This window comes from Amphimedon queenslandica, unplaced genomic scaffold, assembly GCF_000090795.2.
Source record: "Amphimedon queenslandica unplaced genomic scaffold, v1.1 AMPQUscaffold_13384, whole genome shotgun sequence".
Taxonomy (NCBI): domain Eukaryota; kingdom Metazoa; phylum Porifera; class Demospongiae; order Haplosclerida; family Niphatidae; genus Amphimedon; species Amphimedon queenslandica.
This window is the reverse complement of record NW_003546380.1, coordinates 102,244-124,746: the sequence shown is the minus strand read 5'-3', so window position 1 is coordinate 124,746 and position 22,503 is coordinate 102,244. Positions and strand designations below refer to the sequence as shown.

The 22,503-nt window shown below is 38.1% G+C and overlaps 4 protein-coding genes across 4 annotated transcripts in view; 1 reads left to right on the top strand and 3 right to left on the bottom strand.

The window, feature by feature from the left end:
* The window catches only part of LOC100634608 (progesterone-induced-blocking factor 1-like), an 18,719-nt gene extending 10,345 nt beyond the window's left edge, over nt 1–8,374 (bottom strand). Inside the window, exons 1-5 of the mRNA XM_019997105.1 lie at nt 8,051–8,374; nt 7,700–7,900; nt 7,367–7,486; nt 6,526–6,659; nt 6,210–6,318 (exon numbers count right to left, since the gene is read on the bottom strand). Coding sequence (XP_019852664.1) covers nt 6,210–6,318; nt 6,526–6,659; nt 7,367–7,486; nt 7,700–7,900; nt 8,051–8,299 — 813 coding nt within the window. The 5' untranslated portion in view covers nt 8,300–8,374. The remainder of the gene's footprint in view (nt 1–6,209; nt 6,319–6,525; nt 6,660–7,366; nt 7,487–7,699; nt 7,901–8,050) is intronic.
* On the bottom strand, nt 3,042–5,085 carry LOC100634482 (heat shock cognate 71 kDa protein-like). Its single transcript, XM_011405906.2, has one exon. The coding sequence runs from the start codon at nt 4,943–4,945 to the stop codon at nt 3,152–3,154; it is 1,794 nt and encodes a 597-aa protein (XP_011404208.1). The 5' UTR covers nt 4,946–5,085; the 3' UTR covers nt 3,042–3,151.
* Nucleotides 8,375–8,606: 232 nt separating the features above from the next.
* LOC100633595 (UDP-N-acetylglucosamine--peptide N-acetylglucosaminyltransferase 110 kDa subunit-like) lies at nt 8,607–19,928 on the top strand. Its single transcript, XM_003386886.3, has 14 exons — nt 8,607–9,177; nt 9,470–9,623; nt 10,124–10,367; nt 11,923–11,991; nt 12,290–12,406; nt 12,506–12,675; nt 14,158–14,263; nt 14,379–14,519; nt 16,011–16,564; nt 17,202–17,343; nt 17,399–17,488; nt 17,622–17,747; nt 18,066–19,096; nt 19,378–19,928. The coding sequence occupies exons 1-14, from the start codon at nt 9,054–9,056 to the stop codon at nt 19,523–19,525; spliced, it is 3,216 nt and encodes a 1,071-aa protein (XP_003386934.3). The 5' UTR covers nt 8,607–9,053; the 3' UTR covers nt 19,526–19,928.
* On the bottom strand, nt 19,843–22,493 carry LOC100634359 (integrin beta-6-like). The gene has a single exon (XM_003386891.2). It carries the CDS (start codon nt 22,425–22,427, stop codon nt 20,052–20,054), a length of 2,376 nt encoding a protein of 791 aa, XP_003386939.1. The 5' UTR covers nt 22,428–22,493; the 3' UTR covers nt 19,843–20,051.
* Between the last annotated feature and the right edge of the window lie 10 nt (nt 22,494–22,503).

The window sequence follows — 22,503 nt, the reverse complement described above, 5'->3', positions numbered from 1 at the left end:
TCCTCAATTGTAAGGATGGAGACACTAAAATTACCACCACCCAAATCAAAGATGAGGACATTCCTCTCTTCTTTAACTTTCTTGACGAGACCGTAGGTGATGGCAGCAGCTGAGGGTTCATTCATGATACGCAGGACGTTGAGACCAGCTATGGTTCCAGCGTCTTTTGTTGCCTGACGTTGTGAGTCGTTGAAGTAAGCAGGGACTGTAATGACTACATCAGTGACAGTCTTCCCAAGGTAAGCCTCAGCTGTCTCCCTCATTTTAGTGAGGACCATAGAGGATATCTCTTCAGCGTAGAAGGTCTTAGTCTCCCCCAAGTATTCCACCTGGATCTTAGGGCGGCCATCAGTGTTAATGACAGCAAATGGCCAGTGCTTGCAGTCAGCGGCTACTTTAGGATCGTTGAACTTCCTTCCAATGAGTCGCTTGGCATCAAAGACAGTGTTGATGGGATTCATGGCGACCTGGTTCTTTGCTGCATCTCCAATGAGACGCTCCGTGTCAGTGAAGGCGACATAGCTAGGGGTAGTCCTGTTCCCCTGGTCGTTGGTGATGATTTCTACTTTCCCATGCTGGAACACACCGACACAGGAGTGAGTGGTACCCAGATCAATACTGATGGCAATTCCGGTATGCCTAAACATCACTTAGGACTACAGATAATATATCTATACAATTATAGATTTTTTGAGACGAGAATTAGCAGTGGAAGCAGCCCCTGGCTAAATAATTTTAGTCATGAAGCTCCCATTGTTTCTTTTCGAGCTTCAAATTAATTAAAATTAGTAGACCACCCCGTCCACCCCCGCGGGTAAATTAGTTAGATTTATATAAATTTGATACAGAGGCCAAGATTAAATCTATGGCCAAGGCTGGTTGATATCGAGTTCTTTTGAAGTTTATAGTGACATTACCGTATTCATTAGAAAGCAGTGATTTGGAATCAGATCAGAATTATCATTTTTGACTGAAATAAAGTATCAGCAATGTTTTACTTAACTAAACTAGAACATTATAACTAAACTAGTTAGGCCTTTTTAAATTAAAAACTAAAATAATACTGAAAATCTAATACCATGTACTGAGAAATTTTAAATTAGCCAAATTTTCGTGGATTTTAAATTTTTTTCTCAGTTGCAAAATAAAAACCATGCAATCATAGATGTAATAGAAACAGACACCAAAGTAAGTGGTACCCAGATCAATGCCGACAGCTGGTCCAGGACTGGTCATTTCTTAGGAGTGCGTATCAGAGGCCAGTTAGTCTCCAAAGTCCATTAATCTTTGCCCAGATATCATGTACTGCTTCAGCTGTGGAAGTGAAACTGCTTTGTTATTCATTATGACAGACAAAAGTCGTATTATAATTCATAGTCCTTGGCAGTGGTAGGATTAGTCTCGTGTAGCCAGACTATGGTAGGATAGGTAGACATTTGCCCTACCAATAAGGCAAGAACTAAAAAAGACAATATTGGTCAGCTATTATGAATTAATTAATCCAAGATCAAATTGGTTAACTACATGTACACCAGATTGTCTTTCAATTCTACTGTGCATGCATACCTCTTAATTAAAACTTTCAAATTGGAGGAATTGATCTATAATAAATAAAGTAAATTTTCTTTATAAAAATCCATAGGGGGCTACCTAAACCTGCCTTTGAGTGGACAAAACTTATAATACTCTCCACAAAAACAGACTTACAGTTCCGGCAAAACCAGTCATAAAATACAAAGCCATACTTCTCATTTCAAAGGTACATGTAATGGCCATGCAAGTTTTAAGGTTGTTTCATTTCTTTTCCAAGCATGGACAACAGTTTTGCAAAAAAATTGTTGATACATGTATGCATACTACATACATAATGCTGGATAAGAGCAATTAGTAAAGGGGATAAATGCATAATAGAAAAGGCAATAATACAATAATGTGCACCATGCTAACTCCATTTTATGACAATATCTCCTCCAGGAGCAGCCCAACCATTAGATACATTCACTACATGATTGACAAGCCCATCCGAACTAACTCCATAACTTAAATAAAATTTATGTTTTGTAGATACAAAGTGTAAAGGAGAAATGAAATTGTTGACATACATACCTTAATTGTGGGTATTAAATTTTGATATTTTAGGACGTGGTGCATTTTGCTAGTATTAACAATTAAGTAAATTATTGCTAATAGTTATATGACATAATTAATAATTGCCGCAATTAATAATACTAAAAGAAATTCTAAGATAGATACTAAATACATAAATGTGGGTGACTTGGGGGCTTCATCACAAGGTCATAAAAACAAGAGATGCAAAAGAGAGAGAAAATAATAAGGAAAGATAGATGCATACCATAAAATCATACATAATGTAGAAAAGTATCATTAGTAATTTAGTATAGAACTATGGGCATAAGCCCTTCCAAAAATTTTCAGAGAAATATCGTACAAGATGATTTATTGGTGAGGAATTAATATTGGTGATTGGCAGTTCTATGAAGAAATCACCAATATAAAATCCACCATTTTGTTTCAATCTGAGCATGCTCAATGGCATGTGGCACAAAATTGCCAATATAAAATTCACCAATTTCTTTCTACAGGCAAATTCGCTAATATTACTCCCACCAATAAATCATCTTGTATGGTATTATTTCAAGGATCACACTACATGTATAAGCCTACAATAAAATTATGTACATGTATTTTACTGATTTCTTGCCTGAAACACAACAAAAAACACTAATGCCTTTCCTTCAGAAAGTGTGAGTCAGACCAACCCAAAGCAAACTATAACGGGCACTGTGATAACTCCATAAATAACTAGACTCATAACTTAAATATGATTCATGTTCGTACTAGCCAACATCAATTAATTGAAATCTAACTTTATTTCCATGATACTGACATTTGGCTGGTATTTAATTTAGTGTTTTGATCATTTAATATTAATAACTATTCATAATTTAATCAGAAATTAAAGTTAGCGTGTACTTAAGCTAAAAATTTGCTAAATTAAATACCCACTAACAATTGTCTCCTTAAGGTAATTAAAAACTGCACCTCTCTTATGTGCTTGATATTATTACAACTATAATTAAGCAGTAGCTAAAAGAAAAGAGTAGAGTTGCATAAATCAAAAATATAAAGATTAAACTGTACAAAGCATCAATGCCTGCTTATCAAAGTTGTTCAATGCCTGCTTGTCAAAGTTGTCATCTTGAGCCTTGAACACCCTGATTGTATGATCAATCTCTTCAGCTGAGAGATGTTTATCATCTTCCATTGTGCTCTTCATGTTGAATGTGTAGTCCTCAAGGGAATTCTTGGCAGCAATCCTTTCCCTCTGCTTGTCATCTTGAGCCTTAAACTCTTCTGCTTCCTTGACCATACGCTCGATCTCCTCAGCTGAGAGACATCCTTTGTCATTCATGATGGTGATATTGATTTCTTTTCCAGTACTCTTGTCAGAGGCAGAGACATTGAGGATACTATTACGATCGATATCAAATGTAACCTGGATCTGAGGCACTCCACGGGGAGCAGGAGGGATGCCAGAGAGCTCAAACTTACCAAGGAGATTATTGTCCTTGGTCATGAAACTTTCTCCTTCATAAACTTGGATAAGGACACTCGGCTGGTTGTCAGAGTAAGTTGTGAAGGTCTCTTGCTCTTTCTTTGGGATGGTAGTGTTCCTTTTAATGAGAGCTGTGAAAAATCCTCCTGCTCTCTCAATACCGAGAGAAAGAGGAGCAACGTCAAGGAGAATGAGATCTTGCACCTCCTCACTCTTGTCTCCACTCAAAATGGCTGCATGGACAGCAGCTCCATAAGCAACAGCTTCATCAGGATTGATGGACTTGTTCAGTTCCTTCCCATTGAAGAAGTCCTGCAGGAGCTTCTGGATCTTAGGGATACGAGTGGAGCCACCAACCAGAACAATATCATGTATTTGACCTTCGTAGAATTTAGCATCACGGAGTGTCTTCTCAACTAGTTCGAGGATACGATAAAAGAGGTCATTGTTGAGTTCTTCAAAACGAGCACGAGTGATGGTAGTGTAGAAGTCAATGCCCTCAAAGAGAGAGTCAATCTCAATAGATGCTTGAGCACTGGAGGAGAGGATCCTCTTAGCTCTCTCACAGGCGGTCCTGAGACGACAAAGAGAATGTGGATTGCTGGACATGTCCTTCATGTATTTACATTGAAATTCCTTCATAAAATAGTCAACCATGCGAGAATCGAAATCCTCACCTCCCAAGTGTGTGTTGCCGGAAGTGGACCTCACTTCAAATATGCCGTCCTCAATTGTAAGGATGGAGACACTAAAATTACTACCACCCAAATCAAAGATGAGGACGTTCCTCTCTTCTTTAACTTTCTTGTCGAGACCGTAGGCAATGGCAGCAGCTGTGGGCTCGTTGATGATACGCAGGACGTTGAGACCAGCTATGGTTCCGGCGTCTTTTGTTGCCTGACGTTGTGAGTCATTGAAGTAAGCAGGGACTGTAATGACTACATCAGTGACAGTCTTCCCAAGGTAAGCCTCAGCTGTCTCCCTCATTTTAGTGAGGACCATAGAGGACACCTCTTCAGCGTAGAAGGTCTTTGTCTTCCCCAAGTATTCTACTAAGATCTTAGGGCGGCCATCAGTGTTAACGACAGCAAATGGCCAGTGCTTGCAGTCAGCGGTTACTTTAGGATCGTTGAACTTCCTTCCAATGAGTCGCTTGGCACCAAAGACCGTATTAATCGAATTCATGGTGATACAGTTCTTTGCTGCATCTCCAATGAGACGCTCCTTGTCAGTGAAGGCGACATAGCTAGGGGTAGTCCTGTTCCCCTGGTCGTTGGGGATGATTTCTACTTTCCCGTGCTGGAACACACCGACACAGGAGTAACAGGTACCCAGATCGATGCCGACAGCTGGTGCAGGGCTAGCCATTTCTTAGGAGTGCTTATAGTGACCAGTTAGTCTCCAGAGTTCATTAGTCTCTGCCCAGATATCATGTACTGCTTTAGCCGTGAAAACAAAACAGCTTTGTTATTCATTATGACAGACGAAAGTCGTATTATAATTCATAGTCCTTGGCAGTAGTAGGGCAGGCAGTATTTGCCCTTGTTGTTTGCCCTAAAAAGACAAAGGCTTCAGCCATTATGAATTAAATTAATTAATTAATCCATAGACACGCCCATATAATTAATCACATTAACTTTTAATGAAGAGGATAAAATTAATGCCTAAAAATAATGTGAAAATAAATTAAGTGAATCTTTAAAATAGAATGTGCATCATTAAAAGAGGAGAATAAGTGAGACCAAAAGTGATGCTTAAAGCAGAGAGATAGTTCCATAAATGAGGAAGTGTAATAAAGTAGAAGAGATAACTAATGAGGAGACACAAATATATACCTGGTATTCATAATACAAGTAGTGACCTGAGCTAAGGCACTTTGTGTCAGGTGTACTACCAGCAAAAACAATCACAGAAAAGTTAGCTCATTCCATTCAGACACACACACACGTACTCATGCTTTGTATGATTATTATGATTATGAAGGGGTCTCAGAATGATTTGAAGAAGTCCATTCCTTTCCTCAACAGATAAGAGACAAGTGAGTTGATAGATTGAAAGTGATCAAGTGCAGGAAGAGAAGTCAAGGTACAATAACTTATTGATAGTAGATATTGATATCTTCATTTTTGGGCAATTATCGTATCATATCGTATTATTTCAAAATTTTCAATATCACCCAGCACTACCAAAAATGAAAAGTAAACCCACAAAATTACAAAAATTGACCATCATCCCATTGAACTTTTAAAATTAAAAGCACAAAGTTAATTTTCCACTTTAACCATTACAACAATTGATACGGGCATTAAGCCCTTCCAAAAATTTTAAGTAAAGCTCAAACATTTAAATTTGACTCTAAGTTATAATAAAAAGTCTGTTATATGCAGTGAAAACAGATGAGGCTCTAGTGGGTCTAAAAAGTACCAAACCACAGATCAATGAATCTCATTATAACACTGAACTTCAAAGGAGACTGTCAAAGTTGAGGTGTGTCTTGTACTGTGTGGTACATGGTCACATTAGCAACCCACCTACATGACAACTGCCAGTGCATTTTGCAATGCATTTAATGATAAATTGAATTTAGTTTCTACCCCTGGACTCCTGGTACATTATAATATACAGTACTTACTTCTGCTTGCAACTTCTCTTTCTCTTCTGCTAAAGCCTTTTCCTTGAATTCTCTCTTCATTGACGTTTGCCTTATAACATCTAGCTCCTTTTCTAATGCATCCCTTTCACTGAAGAAAGAAAAAATTCAAGATTTCAAGTAAGTATATTCAATTTAAGCTCCAGGTCCCTCTTCTCTCCAATCCCCTTCTCTCTCTGTTTCCTCCCTTCCCTCTTTCTCCCTCTCCCTCCCTTCCCTCTTTCTCCCTCTCCCTCCCTTCCCTCTTTCTCCCTCTCCCTCCCTCCCTCCCTCCCACCCTCTCTCTCTCCCTCACTACCTCTTAACAGTGTCATAATGTTCACTCTTATAATGGCTGTGTTGTTTGAAGCTGATAAGTTGTGCCTTCTCAAGCAAGAGCTCCTCACACTGACTCTGCATGTCTGCCATTTCAAGCATCAGTTCCTCCAATTTCTATGACAAAAATTAAAACCAGCAACTTATAAAAAAATATACTATTATATAGCTGAATTTTTTGTAAAAGGAGTATAATGTACATCAAGAGTACATAATTACATGTATGTACTCTTGATGTACATGTATACATGTACATGGCATGTGTACATAACTTAAAATAATTAAGCAAGTCTCAGACGACATCTCAACTGAAAAATTCTCCATTTTTATAATTTTTTCTGATGTTGCGTAGAAAGTTTGAGCATATTCCGATCAAAATTGGATTTTTTTACAAATTATTTTTAAAGTTAAGCCAAAGTCCCTGTACTATTATAGTACATTGAAGTTTAGCAAAATAAAAGGTGATAATTATCCATTTTTATAATTTTTTCTGATAGATATACATGTACATGTACTTATGTTGTGTAGAAAGTTTGAGTTGATTGAATTTTTACAAGTTTTCAAAGTTATTAAAAATTAGACCAAAGCCTGTACTATAGTACAAGTACATGTACATGATCTTCAGCTAAATTTCATCAAAAATAAAAAAGGAGAAAAATCTCTATTTTATTACATTTTCTGATACCATGTACTATACATGTACTTGTGTTAACGAGAAACTTTCCACTAATACTGAATTTTTAAATTCATGCATATACACATGGTTTACATGTACATCTTTTTGCGTACATGTACATGCACATGTACTACATGGTCACATATACTTTAGTCATCACAGCCTTTTCTCTTTCTTCCTCTTCTTCATTAGTTTTGAGTCTCTGATACTCTTTCTTGAGCCACTCTGTCTCCTTAACAAACATATGGGTTATCTCATAGAGTCGAATCTAATAATGTAAAATATCAATCAAGAGTATTAGCATCAACATCAGTATCAATATATATTAGTATCAATATCAGTATTAATATCAGTACTAATATATTAGTATGAATTATTAGTATCAATATCAGTATCAATATCAGACTCAATATCAGTATTAACACATATTAGTATCAATTATCAGTATTATTTTTAATATTAGTATCAATATCAGTCTCACTTGTATCAGTTCACTGATATTATTTGCATCCTTTCCTGATATTTCTCTGTATAATTCATCAGTTAGTAGCGGTTTAGATAAAAGAGTTAATATATATTCTTCATTAGCTGTATCACTGACAGGAGGGGGAGGAGGACGAGGAGGAGAGAAAGAATGTCTATGTTTCTCTTCTAATTGCTTACGTAAATCTTGAATCTCGTCCTATTAATATTAATAATATATAATATTATGAAATTTTCCATTTTTCATTAATCATTAGCTAATAATGCAATGCAATAATTAATTATGTGTTAGAATCAAACTTTTCTAATTCATAATGTACATGTACATGTACATGCGTAAAGAATTTACTTCATAGACTTTACTAAGCGCCTTCAATCTCTGTGCCAATAAATTATGGTCGCACTGAAGCTCTGACAACTCTTCCTCTAATTCATCCTTTTTCTGAAGATGCTCACTCCTCATGGAATCCAAAATGGCGTCCTTTTGAGAGAGCTCTAGTTTTAAGATTTGGATTGTATGCAAAAGCTGCCATTTTTCTAAATCCCTTCTAGTGGTCTCGAGTGAAGAGCAAGGAGCACTGCTACTGTCTGAAGGCATTATAGTAGTGGCTCCTAAAGAGGGAGACGTCGTTTGGAGGGTACTTTCAACTTCATCAGATTCTGTGTTGGACGCCATTTTTATTTTAATAATTCAAATTAATTAACCCGCCAAAACTCAAGTGATTAATTAAAGCCCACGTGACCATTTCCGCTCAGGCTCGCGCTCGCGTGAGTTTTGACCGCGCCTTTGACCGCGCCTTTTCCCTAGTCACGTGATTGGAATGCACCCATTGACCAATAGGATTCCTCATAGCTGATGGCGTCAGTCCATTAATCCCACAAAAGAGTAAAGGATTGAGGGGGAAGGTAAGGCAGTGAGTGTATGTGTAGTATTTCTGATAGTAATAGTGCATTCCAATATGGCTGCCGGCAGATAAGAAACCCTCTTTCTCCTCTTATTGCAGCACTAGATGTAGCCGAGCTGAAGGGAGAAAGCCCTAAAGAGATACTGTCAGATCCATCTCTCTCTTTCTCTCTCGACACCTTTTATATCGTTCATCACTCTACTGTACGAATAACCTCTACACTAGCTCTCTCCTTCTCTCTCTTCATAAATCTTCTCTACAATATAGTGAATCGTTCTACACCAGCTCTCCATCCCCCTGAAGCTCTATCTTCACAGAACTTAATATCAACAGCAGTGGAAACATTTTTAATCATTAGAGGGCATCAATAAAAAGCTAGGATTATATATTTAGGAGGAGAAAACATCACTTTTAGTAGTCGCTCTCTGTTATTAAGCTGGAGAGGACATGTCTCTATTGCGTCCTATTATTTACTCGAGTGGTTCGTCTCCACACACTCCATTGACACCGGACACTGTCTCAAAGATGTATGACCTTGCCCATTATCCTCAGTTGGATAAGATAGAATCTGGTGAGTCTATGTTGTGTGTTTGATAGTGTATAATGGCTTTTTGTGTATGGCGTGCATGTAATTGAAGGCTTTAATGTTTTGATTTGTTTGTAATTGATTTTTAATTTCTCTTTTCAATTGCTATGCCTCTCCCACCTTTTCCCCCTTCCCTCCCTCTCTCCCCCCCTCTCTCTCTTCCTCCCTCCCTCTCTCTCCCCCTCTCTCCCTCCCCCTCTCTCTCCCCCTCTCCCTCCCCCTCTCTTTCCCCCTCTCTCTTCCCCCTCTCTCCCTCCCTCCCTCCTCTCTCTCTCAGTTATGTTAGCGGAGATGGCTCATAGAGAATACCAAAGAGGCAACTACGACTTATCCGAGAGACTCTGTATGGAGTTATGGCGTAGAGAACCAGACAACACCGGCTGCCTCCTCCTCCTCTCTTCAATTCACTTTCAATGCCGGAGACTTGAGAAGTAAGTCCCAATGTACAACTAACATGTACATGTGTGATAGAGTTACATGTAGAATTTTAATGTTCATCTACATGCACAGTATATTGTATATCTTTGATTTTGCACATGTATTTTATGTTAAATTGTCATTAGTGTGTGTGTGTGTGTGTGTGTGTGTGTGTGTGTGTGTGTGTGTGTGTGTGTGTGCTCTAGTTTAGTGTGAATGATGTACTAGTGTGTGTGTTTTTGTTCTGATGTGTGTATGTGTGTGTGTGCAGTGTGATATAAGTGTCTGTTGTGTTGTGTGTCTATTTGTGTTGTGTTGGTAGTGTTGTTATAATTTTACCGACCGACCATTTCTGATCTTATTATGTGTCTCCTACTCTGACCTTTTCTCTCTTCCGTTGCTCCCCCTTCACTCTTTTAACATCATCCACTCTCTCTCTCCCCCCCCCCTCTTTCTCTCCCCTCTCTCCCCCCCTCTCTCTCTCCCCTCTCTCTCCCCCTCTCTCTTCCTCCAGATCTGCTCATTTCAGTACACTGGCTATCAAGAAGAACCTCACACTAGCTGAAGCTTATTCTAATCTAGGAAACGTATTCAAAGAGAAAGGACAGCTGGATCAGGCCCTCCAGCACTACAGACATGCTGTCCATCTCAAGCCTGACTTTGTTGATGGGTATATTAACCTAGCAGCTGCTCTTGTTGCCAATGGTGACCTCCTGGATGCTGTTGAGGCTTATAACACTGCACTACACATTAATCCGGTAATTGAATCTTGTACATGTATAATGTATATACATGTACATGTAGCTATAGAAATACTTTTTGTACATTTATTGGCATATGAGACATATTTTGCAAATTGCTTTTTTGAAATTAGCCTATCTTAATAGTGGTAGCTTTTTCATGGAACTGCCAATCTCCTAATATTTATAGTTAATTTGCATGTAAGGTACATGTATATACTACATGTACATGTACATGTACATGTAGTTTTCTGTAGACATTTCCAATGTGTTATTTTTATATCTGCATGTGTGTATACTGCTGGGGACATTTGAAATCTTATACAGTTTTAATTTTATTATAATGATAAGACTTACATGTATATATACCTTTACATGTACATGTACATGTATATATGTACATTTACATGTACATAATTTTGTGTGTGTGTGTTATGAATGTGTACTAGTGTATGTGAATAATGAGGGCAGCCCTATTGCAGTAGCTAGGGTAGAGTCCTTTTCATTATTGTCAAGCCAATTATGTCATATCAAAAGTAAATATACCTCACTCTCTGTCATTCCAAATTAGTAGTACACTCCCAAGTACAGTTATGTACAGTACATGCACTTCACACTTATTGCCCTTTGATCTTTTCTATGTAAACCTTGTATTCTTCCATAATCTCACATTGTATTATTTGTTCCATAGCTTCATCATAAATATAATAATGATAATAGTAATAATGATCGTAAAAGAAATTGGTTACAACTTATAAATGATAAGTGATCGCTTCTTTGACATAGAAGCCATATCTACATGTAAAATGGGATCATCTATTAGCAGGTATTGTTACTATAAGGCCTTAGCCTTTCATTGCAATTGAGAGATCCCATCACATTTAATAATGTACCGTCTACATGAACATTGTACATACTTTATATGTATGATAATAATATTTGTGTATTACTAACTTATGTTTATTATTATAAGTAGGCATTGTGTACATTAGAGAATACATGTACACATATTATGATTGTTTTTGATGTATAATTTCTTAATTTATGTGCATGTATATAAGGTTGCAGGGTCATCAACTAGTGTGGGTTCAGAAACCTTACTGTGTACATGTGTATGAGTTGTAATGTGAGTAGAACCTTTCAAGCGACTCGTGTTTGCGTGTCACCACTCCTTCATCTCCCACTATATTCTTAATTCTCATTTCCATCCTCTCCAAGTCAGAGATTGGGATTCATGCAGTTGTCTTGATTCTTGAATTATTTTTTGCAACATTTAGTATATACATGTACATGTATGTCTGTACATATGTGTTACATTATGATTGGATGTGATGGACGTATGATATAGACAGAGATCTGTTTTTGTAATCCAATTCCAGACAAAACTGGTTTCACTTTGAAAGGATTTTAAATAATAAACCACAACATGTACACTGTACATGTACTTACATATACACATGTACATGTACATGTACATGTATTAATGTTGGGTGGTATCTATAAACATGTGCCCCTAATTGTATGCCCTTATCTGTGAATGGTTGGTCTATTCTTGTGGTTTTTGTCATAATAGGATCTGTATGGAGTTAGGAGTGATCTTGGTAACCTTTACAAGGCACTGGGTAGACTGGAAGATGCTAAAGTTAGTTCAAGGATATTGTCTTATCTTTATTTTAATTGTGCACTACATTAGTGTACTTCATATGTAGTAGATAAAAGTGTATGTAAGTAATTTAATATCTTTTAATTGCCTCTCCCTGTCTTTGTCACTCTCTCTTTGTATCTCTAATTCTCACACGCACGCACACACACACACACACATACACTTGATCCATCTCTCTCCCTCCCCCTCTTTCTCCCTCTCTCCCTCCTTCTCTCCCCCTCCCTCTTTCTTTCCCTCTCTCTCTCACTCCCTCTCTCCCCCTCTCTCTCCCTCTCAGTCCTGCTACATGAAAGCTATAGAGACTCATCCAACATTTGCTGTAGCCTGGAGTAACTTGGGTTGTGTTTACAATAGTCAGGGAGAGATATGGCTGGCCATACATCATTTTGAAAAGGTACAAAATAATTAGAAAAACCAAATCTGCACTGTGTAGTAAATACAGTACATGTAATGCCATGTATTTATTCATTTTATAATTGTTTTCTTTCTAAAGGCTGTCCAGCTGGATCCAGCTTTCCAAGATGCCTACATCAATTTGGGCAACGTACTAAAAGAGGCGAGGATATTTGATAGGGCAGTTGCTGCTTATCTCCGTGCCCTTAGCCTCAGCCCCAATCACGCCATTGTGCATGGGAATCTTGCCTGTGTCTACTATGAGCAAGGGTATGTGACATACTTTATACATGTACTTGTATACACTATAGCTTTAGTTTGTATGTACATGTTCACATGTCTTCTTAGTCTCTTGATTACTTTGTTTCTACATTTAGTATGTCTCTCTATCTCTCTCTCTCTATCTCTCTCTCTCTGTCTCTCTCTCTCTCTCTCTCTCTCTCTCTCTGTCTGTCTGTCTCTCTCTCTCTCTCTCTCTTTTATTCATTTTTTAAAATTCTCAATAAGTTTATGATTAAGGAATGACCTAATCCTCTTGTTTAATAATGACATGTACATGTACATGTAGTTTACTTTTAGTTGCTTCATTAGAGTCTATTGTGTATTAATTGTGTGTGTGTGATCATGCATGTATGCATTTCCATGACAACTGTTACCTATGTCTGTGTGTGTGTCCGTCCATTCATGAATTACTCTCTTTATAATTACTATAATGATAATAATAATAATAATTCTGGGTGTCATGCTTTGAATTTTTGTTCTAATCAGTCCCCAAGCATCTTCTCTGACACCACCACTAGAGCCATGAGGCTTGACTGTGTATCTATAAAAATTAATATATACATGTCAATTTAGATTGTACATGTACATGTGTACTCTCTCATTTGTTGTTAGCACTTTTGGTTTATGAATGAAGAGGGGTAGGATTGTGCCTTTTGGGATGTTAGAGTGTTGAGGGAGGGATATTCTTAGTAAGTCCAATTACTGACAGCTGCTTCTGTAATGGGATTATCACTAGATGATATCACCCACTGATAATATTCCCCTACATGTACTTTCCTTTTTCCTTGACTCTTCTCTCTTTTTCTTTTCTTAATTTTACATCCTACATGTATCAGATAGCTACAGCTAGTCTAGTCTCTATAATAAGGACACCTTTATATTAAGGACTTTTTGTAATGTCCTAATTGGTACAAACCTAAACAAAAGTATGCCTCTTAGATGAGGATACCTCTGTATTAAGGACAGGTAGTGTGGGCCCAATGGTGTCCTTAATAAAGAGGCTACACTGTACATGTATTAAGGACAGGTAGTGTGGGCCCAATGGTGTCCTTAATAAAGAGGCTACACTGTACATGTATTAAGGACAGGTAGTGTGGGCCCAATGGTGTCCTTAATAAAGAGGCTATACTGTACATGTATTAAGGACAGGTAGTGTGGGCCCAATGGTGTCCTTAATAAAGAGGCTACACTGTACTAGTTCTCCCTTTACGCTAATAATTCTTTTTATTAGAGTGGTAATGCTATATATTGTGTATTATTGGTGACAGTTACTGTTGTTGTTTGATAACATTAGTTTATTGTATGCTCTGTATCAAGGACTACAATCCTGATAGTGTTGTGAACCACATTTTATTATTACTTTTTCCTCTCTCTCTCCCCCCTCTCTCTCCCCCTCTCTCCCTCCCTCCCGCCCCCTCTCTCTCCCTCCCCCCTCTCTCCCTCTCTCTCTCTCTCCCTCATTCATTAAAGGCTCATAGAATTAGCTATTGATACGTATAAGAGAGCTATTGAGCTTCAGCCACACTTCCCTGATGCTTACTGCAACCTTGCCAATGCACTTAAAGAACAAGGAAAAGTAAAGATACATTTATTAAAATAAAAATAATAATAAACATTCTATTTTATAAATGTTACTATGCTACATGTACATATATTAATTTAGTTATCATTATTAAAAAAAAAATTTTCAGGTAGCAGAGGCTGAGGAATGCTACAATATAGCTCTAAAAATGAACTCGTCGCATGCCGACTCACTGAACAACCTTGCTAATATCAAGAGGGAGCAGGGACATATTGATGAAGCCATAAAGCTGTACAAGAGGGCACTGGAGGTTAGTGTATAGGGACTGGGGAGTGTGGGGGAGGGAGAGAGAGAGAGAGAGGAAGAATAGTGGGGAGATGAAAGGAAGAGAAAGTGTGGCATTAAAACTTGAAAGGAATGGGAAAGGAGGAAAGCGAATCTTAACAAGTATTGTACATGAAATGCTAGTTGCAGTTCCTTTGTATTTGCTCCCAAGACTGTAATGGGACAATGTACATATGTAATTGAATTGGTAGATGTGTACATGCAGGGTATTTCATCGAAAATGGTTAGGAGAGAGTTCTTCATTTTAATAATTTTTCTTGATGCATATACATGTACTTATGTCGTGTAGAAAGTTTAAGCTAATTCGGATCAAATCTGGATTTGTTACGAATTTTTGAAGTCACTCCAAAATCGAACGAAAATCCCTGTACTATAGTACATGGTCTTGGGTCAATTTTTGCCAAAATTGAAAGGGAGAGATTTCGCCATTTTTATAATTTTTTCTGATGCACATACATGTACTTATGTTGTGTAGAAAGTTTGAGCTAATTCAGATCAAATCTGGATTTGTTACAAATTTTTGAAGTTACTCCAAAATTGGATGAAAATCCCTGTACTATAGTACATGGTCTCGGGTCAATTTTTGCCAAAATTAAAAGGGAGACATTTCGCTATTTTTATAATATTTCCTGATGCATATACATGTACTTATGTCGTGTAGAAAGTTTGAACTGATTCTGATAAAAATTGGATTTTTTACAAATTTTTGAAGTTGCTTCAAAATTTGCTTAAATTCCCTATACAATAGTACAGGCTTTTTTGTCAAAATGACTATGGGGGGAACTCTCCATTTTCTGATGCATTACACAGTACATGCCTTGCTTATTGATTAGATACATACTTTGTGTATTCCTTTAAAAATGTTTTCTTTTCACTGCATTAATTGTTTAGCATAAGCCAATCCCATTCAATACTCTTATTATCATAAACATTTCTTTGTTAAAAATACAGCAGAATTTACATAATACGTACCATGTACATATAAAAATGAATAATACATTTATTTCTAAGAATTGAGGCTTGTGAGAGCATGTGTTGTGGGCATGTATGTAGTGGTGGTGTGGTTAGACAAGCTATAGTACCAGTAATAATGAGTAATTGACTAATTGAGTTAGTCTGTGATTCTTATTACCACTTTATTGTGTGTTGGGAGACATGACAAAGAGATGTACATGTAGTAAGAGAGAGAGTCATAGTAAAAGATTATGAAGAATGAATATCATTTAGTGGAGGGAGGGAGGGGAGAGGAAGGGGAGGGGAGGGGAGGGAGGGAGGAAGAAGGAGAGGGAGAGAGAAGGAGAGAGAAGCATGTGAAAAGAGGACAGGAAATGTTTAGGTACATGTATGTGTATGTTAATTTGTATGACAATAAATTGTATTCAGTGTACATGTTCATTAATTGTTTTGTATCTAAAACATAAAAAGATTAATCCTTCTTCTTCTCTACTACTTTTAGATAATGCCAGAATTTGCAGCAGCTCACTCCAACCTTGCCAGCATACTCCAGATGCAAGGGAAGCTCCAAGACGCTTTACTCCACTACAAGGAAGCCATCAGGATTCACCCAAACTTTGCAGATGCTTACAGCAACATGGGTAACACCCTCAAAGAGATGCAGGACTTTCAAGGAGCCCTCCAGTGCTACTCCCGTGCCATACAGATCAACCCTGCCTTCGCCGATGCCCACAGCAATCTTGCGTCCATTCACAAAGACTCTGGGAATATTCCAGAGGCCATTACCTCGTATCGAATGGCGCTAAAGCTGAAACCGGACTTCCCTGATGCTTTTTGTAACCTCGCCCATTGTCTACAGATTGTTTGTGACTGGTCTGATTATGAGTCTCGGATGAAGCGAATTGTTCAGATCGTCGGCGAGCAGTTGGCGAAGAATCGTCTACCGTCCGTCCACCCTCACCACAGCATGCTGTACCCGCTATCCCATGGACAGAGGAAGGGGATTGCTGCTCGTCACGCTACCCTCTGCCTGGAGAAGGTCTCTACACTACACAAGTAATGAGGATACATGTACATGTACAGTACATGTACATGTACTCTATGTACAGTGTACTGTGTATAGTATACTAGAAATTGGCATACATTAAGCAGCTGTAGCTTTTAATATATATGTAAGGTTTCTCATGAAGCATACTATAGTGAGATAAAAAGTATGTACATGAGGATACATGTACAGTACATGTACATGTACACTGTACATTATGTACATGTACATGTGTATAGTATACTAGAAATTGGCACACAATAAGCAGCTGTATACATGTGCATGTAGGGTTTCTCATGAAGCATATGCTACAGTGAGATAAGAAGCATGCATGTACATGTACATGTTTCAATATGGAGTAGCTTTAAAAATTCTTTATAAATTCAATTTTGATTGGAATCAGCTCAAACTTTCTGCATAGCATAAGAACATGTTTATCTATAAGAAAAAAATTATAAAAGTGGAAAATTTTGTTCTTTTCAATTTTGACGAAATTAGGCCCAAGACCGTATACTAGAGTACAGGGACTTTGACCTGATTTTGGAGCAACTTTTAAAATTCATAAAAATCCAATTTTGATTAGAATCAACTCAAACTTTTTAAATAACATAAGTGCATGTATATTTATCAGAATATTATTTTTTCTAGGGCACCTTATCAATATCCCAAGGATCGATCTGCTTCAGGTGGTAGGCTAAGAATTGGATATATCTCGTCCGATTTTTGCAACCATCCAACTTCACACCTCATGCAGAGTGTACCCGGCTTTCACAACAGGGCTAAGGTTGAGGTGAGAGTGGGCGTGGTTTTGATGGGTGGAGTCAATAGGTGTGGTCTTTGTATAGGTGTTTTGTTATTCATTGTCGCCGGATGATAATACGAGTTTTAGGAGAAAGATAGCACAAGAGAGTGAACACTTTATTGATTTATCAAAAGTAAACAAAAAAATAAAATTAATATTAATACTTCAACATTCTTCCTTTCTCCCTCTCCCTCTCCCTCTCCCTCTCCCTCTCTCTCTCTCTCTCTCTCTCTCTCTCTCTCTCTCTCTCTCTCTCTCTCTCTCAGGTTCCTGATAATGGTGCAGCTGCTAATAGGATCAATTCTGACGGTATTCATGTTTTAGTGAATATGAATGGATACACTAAAGGAGCTCGTAATGAAATATTTGCATTAAAACCAGCCCCAGTACAGGTAATAGCAATATGGCACACACACACACATATTCATACTGATGACTTTTTATTCTTGAAATTTGCTGGTAATACAAAATTATTAAAATATAGTATCAAAAACATAATTTTTTAAATTTACATTGTACATGTGTATTGCTTTTAAAACATTTATATTTAAATTTTGTATAGTACATGTATATGTAGTGTAAATTTTTTTATTCATCATTAATTTTAAATATTTTATACATGTACATGCATGTGCACATTATATAAATGTTTAAATTATTTCTCATGTTGTACAGTTCTATTTAATGCCCCATTCCTCCCCTCTCTCCAGATAATGTGGTTGGGGTATCCAGGTACCAGCGGGGCCTCCTACATGGATTACATCATCACCGATCGTGTCACCTCCCCCATGAACCTCGCTGACCAGTACTCGGAGAAATTAGCCTACATGCCCAGGACTTTCTTTGTGGGCGATCATCGCTACATGTTCCCTCACCTCCTCTTCAAAGGACAGGGTACGACTGACCCCGCCCCTTTACAAGCGATAGACTCTCAGTCTGGCGTCACTTCGATAAACAGCGTCATTCAGCGTCCAGTGCACTCCATCACTGGTGGGAATCGACAAGCGTCTTCGACTCAAGCGCTACAGCAACAAAAACTGGCGCTGCAGCAGCAGAAGTCGTTACTGATACAACAGCATCAGTCTTGCTTGCATAATCTCCAGCAACAGCCTCACAATCACCTCTACCTGCAGCAGTGTCAGCAAAGCCAGCAGGCGCTGCAAAAGATACAGGCAAGTCTTAACCAGTTATCACAGCAGACAGCGATAGCGTCTACTCCTCAGCCCGAACACCCTCTTGCGATGCCAACAGACCTTCCATTGACGACTAGGGCTCAGTACGGCCTGCCTGAAGGTGCTGTGGTCTATTGTAACTTCAACCAGCTGTATAAGATAGACCCGGCCACTCTCGAGAGTTGGGCTAACATATTGAAGAGGGTTCCTAATAGTATCATGTGGCTCCTGAGGTTTCCGGCTGTTGGAGAACCCAACGTAGTCGCAACGACTCAGAAACTTGGTATCCAACCAAGTCGGATCATTTTCTCGCCCGTGGCTCCGAAAGAAGAGCATGTTCGTCGTGGGCGATTGGCTGACATGTGTTTGGACACGCCCCTCTGTAACGGCCACACCACTGGCATGGATGTATTGTGGGCGGGGACTCCAGTGCTTACGCTACCATTGGAAACACTGGCTTCAAGAGTGGCCGCTTCTCAGTTGATATCTCTGGGTTTCCCTGAACTGGTTGCATCCTCAAGACAAGAGTATGAAGACATTGCTGTCACCTATGGAAACAATCCTGCAAAGTAAGCTCTTATCTACATGTACATGTACAATCATGTACGGCTATTGTAGAGAAGCTTGTATAATAATGGATGTACAAATTTACATGTAGTTTTTGGCCCTTTCATCTTCTCTGTGGGCAAATAAGCATTGATAATCAAGAGTTTACATTTTAGTAAAGCTTTGCTACTGTACATAAATTTTTAGCAACTACATGTAGTATGCAATTTCTACATTTAAGATTAGGTTTAATAATTTATGATAGTGCATATCAATATTTGATTGTTTTTTGTTTCCATTGTAGGTTAAAAGCTCTTAAAACGAGGGTTCAGGATGCTAGATTAACCTCATCGTTGTTTGATACTAAGAAATACACTCAGGATCTTGAAGGGATCTTCTTTCGTGCTTGGGAGCGCCACGAGCAGGGACTCCCTCCTGATCACCTTGAGTAGACTCTCGGCCCATTTTCTGCCCACATCATCTGTTGTTTGTAATGAAGTTTTGGCACTTTCACTGATTTCATTCTGAAACAATTCCTCTCTCTCTTTCTCTTCGTTTTCTACAAACTTATTCTTTCTTCACTTTCGTAGCCTTTTCCTTTTTTGTTGTCTCAGACTTCCTAAAGTCCAGGCTGATTCTAATTCTTCTTCTCTATATATTTATATTATATGTATATTCTCCTGTTGCTCTCACTCTCTCCTCTCTTTCTCTTCAAGGATCAGGTCTGGTAACTGTTTAGGATTCAATTTTCATTTTTGTTTGTTTTGCTTTCCGTTGCCTCCTCTTCTCTTGTAGAGGATGAGGGAATGGGATGCTCCATTGATGGAATAAAATAATTATAATAATTATTATAAAGTAACAATCAAAATAAGTAATGGTGAAGGAGAAAATACATGCAGGTAAAATTGGGTTGATAATTTTGGTATGGTACTCTAATATAAGCAGCAACAATAATGAAAGTAGAATATGATTTGATTGTCATGATAAGGCCACATTTTGTATCAAAGTCATAGTAATTGCATGATTTTTGGTACATTGGGTTTCATTTTCCTTCAAAGGCACTATCTTTACTGATTTCTTGCATTTTTTATAGTCCAAATACATACAGCAGCATTTGATTGCTATCAATATACCAATACCCAACAATATGATAAGGACCAGTAGGATAGTTACGATTGCCCAAATAGGAATAGGGAGGCAAATGCGAGGAGGCACAGCATACAAGTCCTCCCCATCAGGTCTTCTACCAGCTATATAAGTATACTGACACTCACCACTAATGAATGAGCAATCAGTGTTACTATTGGGCAGTGATCCTGGTATTATGTATTCATCTGATGGAGATGAAGTGAGGAGTGCGAAATTATCACAAGAACTTGAATCACAAGATATTGAACTATTTTCACTTTCAGATCTAGCAGCTTCACCATAACATATAACACAGTCCCTTACACTGTTATCACATGATCCTAACAGTGTACCACTTACAAATGTACTCTCCTCACAATATGGACCTGAATAAAGATCATTACATGTACATGCTTGACCTTTAGGTTCACAAGGACTGCATGTACCATTACCACTACAGAGTAAAGTCTGGTTATTAGCATCAGGATCAATGCAATGATCAGTTGAACATTGACACCATTCCCCAGTCCTTCTCTCTCCAGTTAATGCTGATACTGCACACAGACACTCATACGTACCATTGTAACATTGACAATCACCCTCACCACTGCATACAACACCATTTCCATCAGTCAAACACTCATAATTACTGCACTCACAAGCTGCCCCATATATCAGTGGACTATCTACACCAGTAGTATCAGACAATTCTGCTGAGTTGACATTGTTGCAATGACACTCTCCACATTCACATGTTCCTCTACCATTACATGTTTTCCCATTAAGACCCACTGGACATTGAAGACTAGTAGAACAGGAACAAGTTGATCCTCCCCATCCTTCATCACAGTTACATAGTCCACAGGTCAAGTTCCCATTCTTGCTACATTCGGTGCTTCCCCTAGTAGACTGAGACTCACACTCACAGCTACAGTAGCCACTGACTTTAATGAGAAACTGTGAGAATCCTGGTATAGTGACTATTATATCAGCACTCTTATTATCTCTAAGTTCTTGTGTGCATTCTCTCAGACTAACTGACATTGTAAACTCAACAGTTTCATTACCAATCTCAACACATTCTCTTCTTTGTGGTAAGTAATCTGAACAGTTAGCTCTGACAGTGGCTGAAATGTGGTCAGGAAGGTTAAAACTTAGCTGAGCATTAGCCACGACTTTATAATAAGATTCAATTAGAACTGGAATAAGATTAGAAGAATCATTTTCTAATTTAACAGCAAAACCATTGAGGAGTGGGCTCACTGATTCATTGTATAAAGCAAAAATATTGCTATTTCCTGCAACAGCAAATACTGGTACAACATCATTATCAGTGAGAACCATTTTTACTAATTCCAGTGAGGGATAATCTTGTAATAAAGATGCTGTATACAATGTTCTATTAGTACTTTCATCATATTCAGTGTGGCACAAACCATCATTAGGTTTTACAATACCAGCTAAGCTACCATCACCGGCTGTGTGTAAAACAGCATCTGTCATTACTAAGAGAATCTTCCTTGAGTCTTCTCTCCATTCTATAACATCATCACACACTACAGCTTGTAACATTGCATCTAATGTTCCTTCAGGAATGTCCACATTAGTTGATCCTTTGATATCTTGTAATTTGGAGTTGAATAAGTCAGATGAATTGGTTAAACTGACTATGTGTTCATAACTAAATGGGATAGCAAATGATGGGTGAGGATCATACATTAATTGCTGGTTTGAAGTGAAAGGAAGAATAGGCTTGTCAACAAAAGCACCAAACCCAATTTTAAAACCAGACGAAACGTTCTGCAAACTCAGAGGCAACTGCGGAGCAATGTTTTTTACGTTAACTAGATCAGGTCCAAAGCTAGTAGACAAATCCATCAATATGTAGAGATCTAATGGATAGTCATTGGAAGCTTTAACCGACACTTTAATATCAATCGATTCATTGACACGTAACTTGAGACTAACCGACTTTAAAGAAACTTGATTTTGATCACTGATGGGTAATTCATTAATCTCATTAATAGCACTGGAGTAGGAGGAGAGGCTAGTAGAACAACTGTCTTTATCCTGTGGAGAGAGACAGCGAGCGAGTCCAGGAGTATAGCACCAGAAACAAGAATAAGGTAATGAAATACACTCAGTGCATGTTGAAGCACTGTTGCAATCAACTGCAGCTTCAGTCGAGCTGACCAGGAGCAAAACCATACAAAGAAATGGGTACATTTTAAAACGAGCTACGCCCTGCAATGAGCCACGCCCATAATGATAATAGATCCGTGCATAAATTAAAAAGTCGAAA